The sequence below is a fragment of the Sinocyclocheilus anshuiensis genome, unplaced genomic scaffold, assembly GCF_001515605.1.
Source record: "Sinocyclocheilus anshuiensis isolate Anshui unplaced genomic scaffold, SAMN03320099.WGS_v1.1 scaffold738, whole genome shotgun sequence".
Classification (NCBI taxonomy): domain Eukaryota; kingdom Metazoa; phylum Chordata; class Actinopteri; order Cypriniformes; family Cyprinidae; genus Sinocyclocheilus; species Sinocyclocheilus anshuiensis.
This window is the reverse complement of record NW_015542364.1, coordinates 602224-605872: the sequence shown is the minus strand read 5'-3', so window position 1 is coordinate 605872 and position 3649 is coordinate 602224. Positions and strand designations below refer to the sequence as shown.

General features: G+C 35.3%; 2 protein-coding genes across 2 annotated transcripts in view; both read right to left on the bottom strand.

Moving 5' to 3' along the window:
- Nucleotides 1-2030, bottom strand: part of LOC107692036 (uncharacterized protein C5orf42 homolog) — an 11035-nt gene extending 9005 nt beyond the window's left edge. The window contains exons 1-3 of the mRNA XM_016490913.1: nucleotides 1963-2030; nucleotides 1749-1880; nucleotides 270-429 (exon numbers count right to left, since the gene is read on the bottom strand). Of these exons, the coding sequence (XP_016346399.1) occupies nucleotides 270-429; nucleotides 1749-1880; nucleotides 1963-2030 (360 nt within the window). The remainder of the gene's footprint in view (nucleotides 1-269; nucleotides 430-1748; nucleotides 1881-1962) is intronic.
- A 1150-nt stretch (nucleotides 2031-3180) lies between these two features.
- Nucleotides 3181-3649, bottom strand: part of cplane1 (ciliogenesis and planar polarity effector 1) — a 51998-nt gene continuing 51529 nt past the window's right edge. Inside the window, exons 43-44 of the mRNA XM_016490912.1 lie at nucleotides 3402-3483; nucleotides 3181-3317 (exon numbers count right to left, since the gene is read on the bottom strand). Coding sequence (XP_016346398.1) covers nucleotides 3181-3317; nucleotides 3402-3483 — 219 coding nt within the window. The remainder of the gene's footprint in view (nucleotides 3318-3401; nucleotides 3484-3649) is intronic.

Genomic DNA, 3649 nt, shown 5'->3' with positions numbered 1-3649 from the left:
GCGTTAATACTGAATGTTTAACATTATATTCATTGCATACATATACTTCGTAGTAGACATCCTTAACTCCTTTCTGCTGTCTGTTGTTCTGTTGTCGGTGTTTCTTTGTTTGAATATGGCGCTTATCACATGCTGTGTGGTATCGGCGTTTGGTATCGGGGCATTTTAACAAGTACGAGTACAGGAGACCAGTATCGGTATCGGTGCATCCCTAATAATTACAATCAAAAGCAAACAGTTTGACAGAGGTTTGATCTGCAGCGTCTCACATGTTTAACTGGAGAGATGAAGGGTCTGCGCTCTCTCTCTCTCTTCTCTTCTCTCTGTTTTCTGTACTCTATCAGTCGTTCTCTCTGTTTCCTCCTCATCCACATCCTCAGATCCCTGCGCTCCTCCTCCATCATGGCTCCGCTCGGCTTGACCTCTGACCTGCCGCCCACCACACACACGCAGACCAATCAAATCAATCAATAAATATGTCACGCATCCCTCACTGACCTACTTAGCCAATCATAACACAGATCGTTTCGATTCAGACTGTTCAACAGTCAGACTCTTTTATCCAAACAGGGTAAGTACAGGTGACTAAAACTATTAAAAACATTTTCACTGACTGAAATAAAATAAAATAAACAAAACTTATACTTTGTTATTTCATTTTATTTTGTTAAAATTTAGGTAATTTTTATTTTTAAATTTTCTTTTTAATTTTAGTTAGCATTTTAGTAATTTGTTGTGTGTGTTTTTTAATGACTTAAAACTATTAAAAACATTTTCACTGACTGAAATAAAATAAAATAAACAAAACTTATACTTTGTTATTTCATTTTATTTTGTTAAAATTTAGGTAATTTTTATTTTTACATTTTCTTTTTAATTTTAGTTAGCATTTTAGTAATTTGTTGTGTGTGTTTTTTTAATGACTATATAGGTTTTATTAACTTTTTTCTTGTTTTCAGTTTATCAATAAAATGTTAATTAAAGTAAAAAAGAAAATAGAAAATGGAAAGATAAAAACTCAGTCAAAATAAAATTAAAGTTAAAATAATTTATTGAATGTTATATATTGAATTTTTTAATTAGTGGAAACAAAGAGACATTTAGAATAACAATAAATTTAATAAAATCACTACAGTACATTTTATTAATATTTTGAGTTCAGGTTTATTTTTCCATTTTCTTTTTTATTTTATTAAACATTTAATCCATTAGCTGTGTGTTTTTTAAAGTCTATATAGTTTTTATGAATTTTTATTTCATTTTTAAAATAACAATAAATTTAATACAATCACTACAGAACATTTTATTAATATTTTGAGTTAGGGTTTATTTGTCCATTTTCTTTTTAATTTTATAAAATATTTTATTCATTAGCTGTGTGTGTTTTTTTTAAGTCTATATAGTTTTTATGAATTTTTATTTCATTTTTAGTTTTAGTTATTTTAGGCTTTCAACTAAACAAAAATAACTAATACTAAAAATAAAACAATAAATTAATAAACTTTTAAAAAACACACACACAAACAACAACAACAAATCAATAAAAAGTTAACTAAAATTAGAAAGAAAATGGAAACATAAAAACTCAGCATCTGAGCAAAAACTGCTCATGAATAACTCGACTATGACTGTTTCTGATGAAAGAAACGTTGACTAACACCATAAGAGGGAATAATACGTGCTCTAACTACTACAAAGCTGTATTAGGTTGCTTTAACCATCCTAGTGAGCTCATTTGTGAAGCTGACCTGCTCAGATGAAGCGTTCCTGATCGGGACAGATCCAGCGCTGATGGGGATAAAGCACCGTCCCTGATTAACTCACACAGAATGTCCTTCACGTCACTGAGGCCGCTGACACCGAGAGTCTCCTCCGCCGGCCTGACGAGAGAAAAACAGGATGAAATCCCGATGGAAAAATACAGAGAAATCACTGGCAAAGAGTCAAATACTTCAGACTCACTTCACAGGATTCTCAAGCAAAGACTCTGTCAAATCTGCAGGAACAGAACCAGAGACACACACATCCATGACTTCAGCTGTAGGTGTGTGTGTGTGTGTGTATGTGTGTGTGTGTGTGTTTGTGAGTGTGGGTGAATGATATAAACAACCTCCTCAGTAAAATCCTTTAGAATATAGAGAGGAATAAAATTGATTAGTTTGGTTTATACAAGTGCAACTGAAGTGGAGAAAAATCTCTTTAAAGATATGTACTGTATAGAGGTGTCGCGATATACCGGTATTGACGATAACCGTGATATTCGAATCATGAAATATCGACATCGTGTTAATTTAGGGTGTCACGATATACCGTATTGACGATAACTGATATTCGAATCATGAAATATCGACATCGTGTTAATTTAGGGTGTCACGATATACCATTGACGATAACCGTGATATTCGAATCATGAAATATCGACATCGTGTTAATTTAGGGTGTCACGATATACCGTATTGACGATAACTGATATTCGAATCATGAAATATCGACATCGTGTTAATTTAGGGTGTCACGATATACCGGTATTGACGATAACTGATATTCGCATCATGAAATATCGACATTGTGTTAATTTAGGGTGTGATGAAATACCGGTATTGGCGATAACCATAATATTTAAAATGAACAGGACACTTATGAAAACAGGACTTGCAAAATAGCCAACTCCAGCGACAGTACCAGAGTTGAGCTCCCAGGGGGCAGTATTGTGCATTAACGCTGACACCTGTCAAACAAGACGACGACGCAGCGCAGAAGAACCATGTTCAATATTATACAGACAGTAAGTTAACTTGTTAACAGCGGTTTCCTGTGTTCATATGTTTAAATAAAGGGGTGATTCTTTTAACAAGTACAGCGTTTTCTTTACTCGTCTAATTTGTTTTGGTTTCAGTTTTGACGTAAACAACATTTTGAATGAACAGCGCAGCAGCGCCGCATCTAGTGGGTTCAACTGGATAGGCTAAAAAAACGAATTAAAATGCAATGACACCTACATCGTCATCGCATCTCGTGTGCCACTGATAAGGCAGCTTGACGCACACCTAAAATGTGGATTTTTATTTTAAATTCGACGAATATTCGAAATTCGTTTTTTTTTTTTTTTGACAGCCCCAAGTGTATTTTGCATGTTTTCTTTCCACTAGTCTTAAGCAGCACGTATGTGAGGAGAGATGATCATGTACCTGTCGGAGGAAAGCGCTCGTGATAGACTGAACTTCGGGTCAATGCAGAAGAAGACAAAACCTCCTCATCTTCTCTCTCTGGGTCGGTCATCGCTCCAAACCGATGCGGTGAAGGACAGTAGCTCCTCACTGTTCACACATTCAGCAGAACTGTTCAGCGGCCTTGTTTATTCTACTATACTTCTCTATATAAAGCTACTGAAGTCGTCTCACCTTCTTGTATGACTCTGAGAGAGCTGGACTGAGGTTTCTTCTCCATCACTGAAGGACTCTGTGTCTCAATAGTGTTCACCAGCTGAAGTAGAGCACAGTCAGAGTTAGGGCTGCACGATTAATCGAATGTGATAGTCATGCGCATCTTGTCAGTAAAGCCGGTTCTGTGATCAGTAGTAAATCTCCATCGTGTGCTTTCAGATGGAGCAGCATTTACTACACAGAGCCATATTTCACTGAACAGCTAC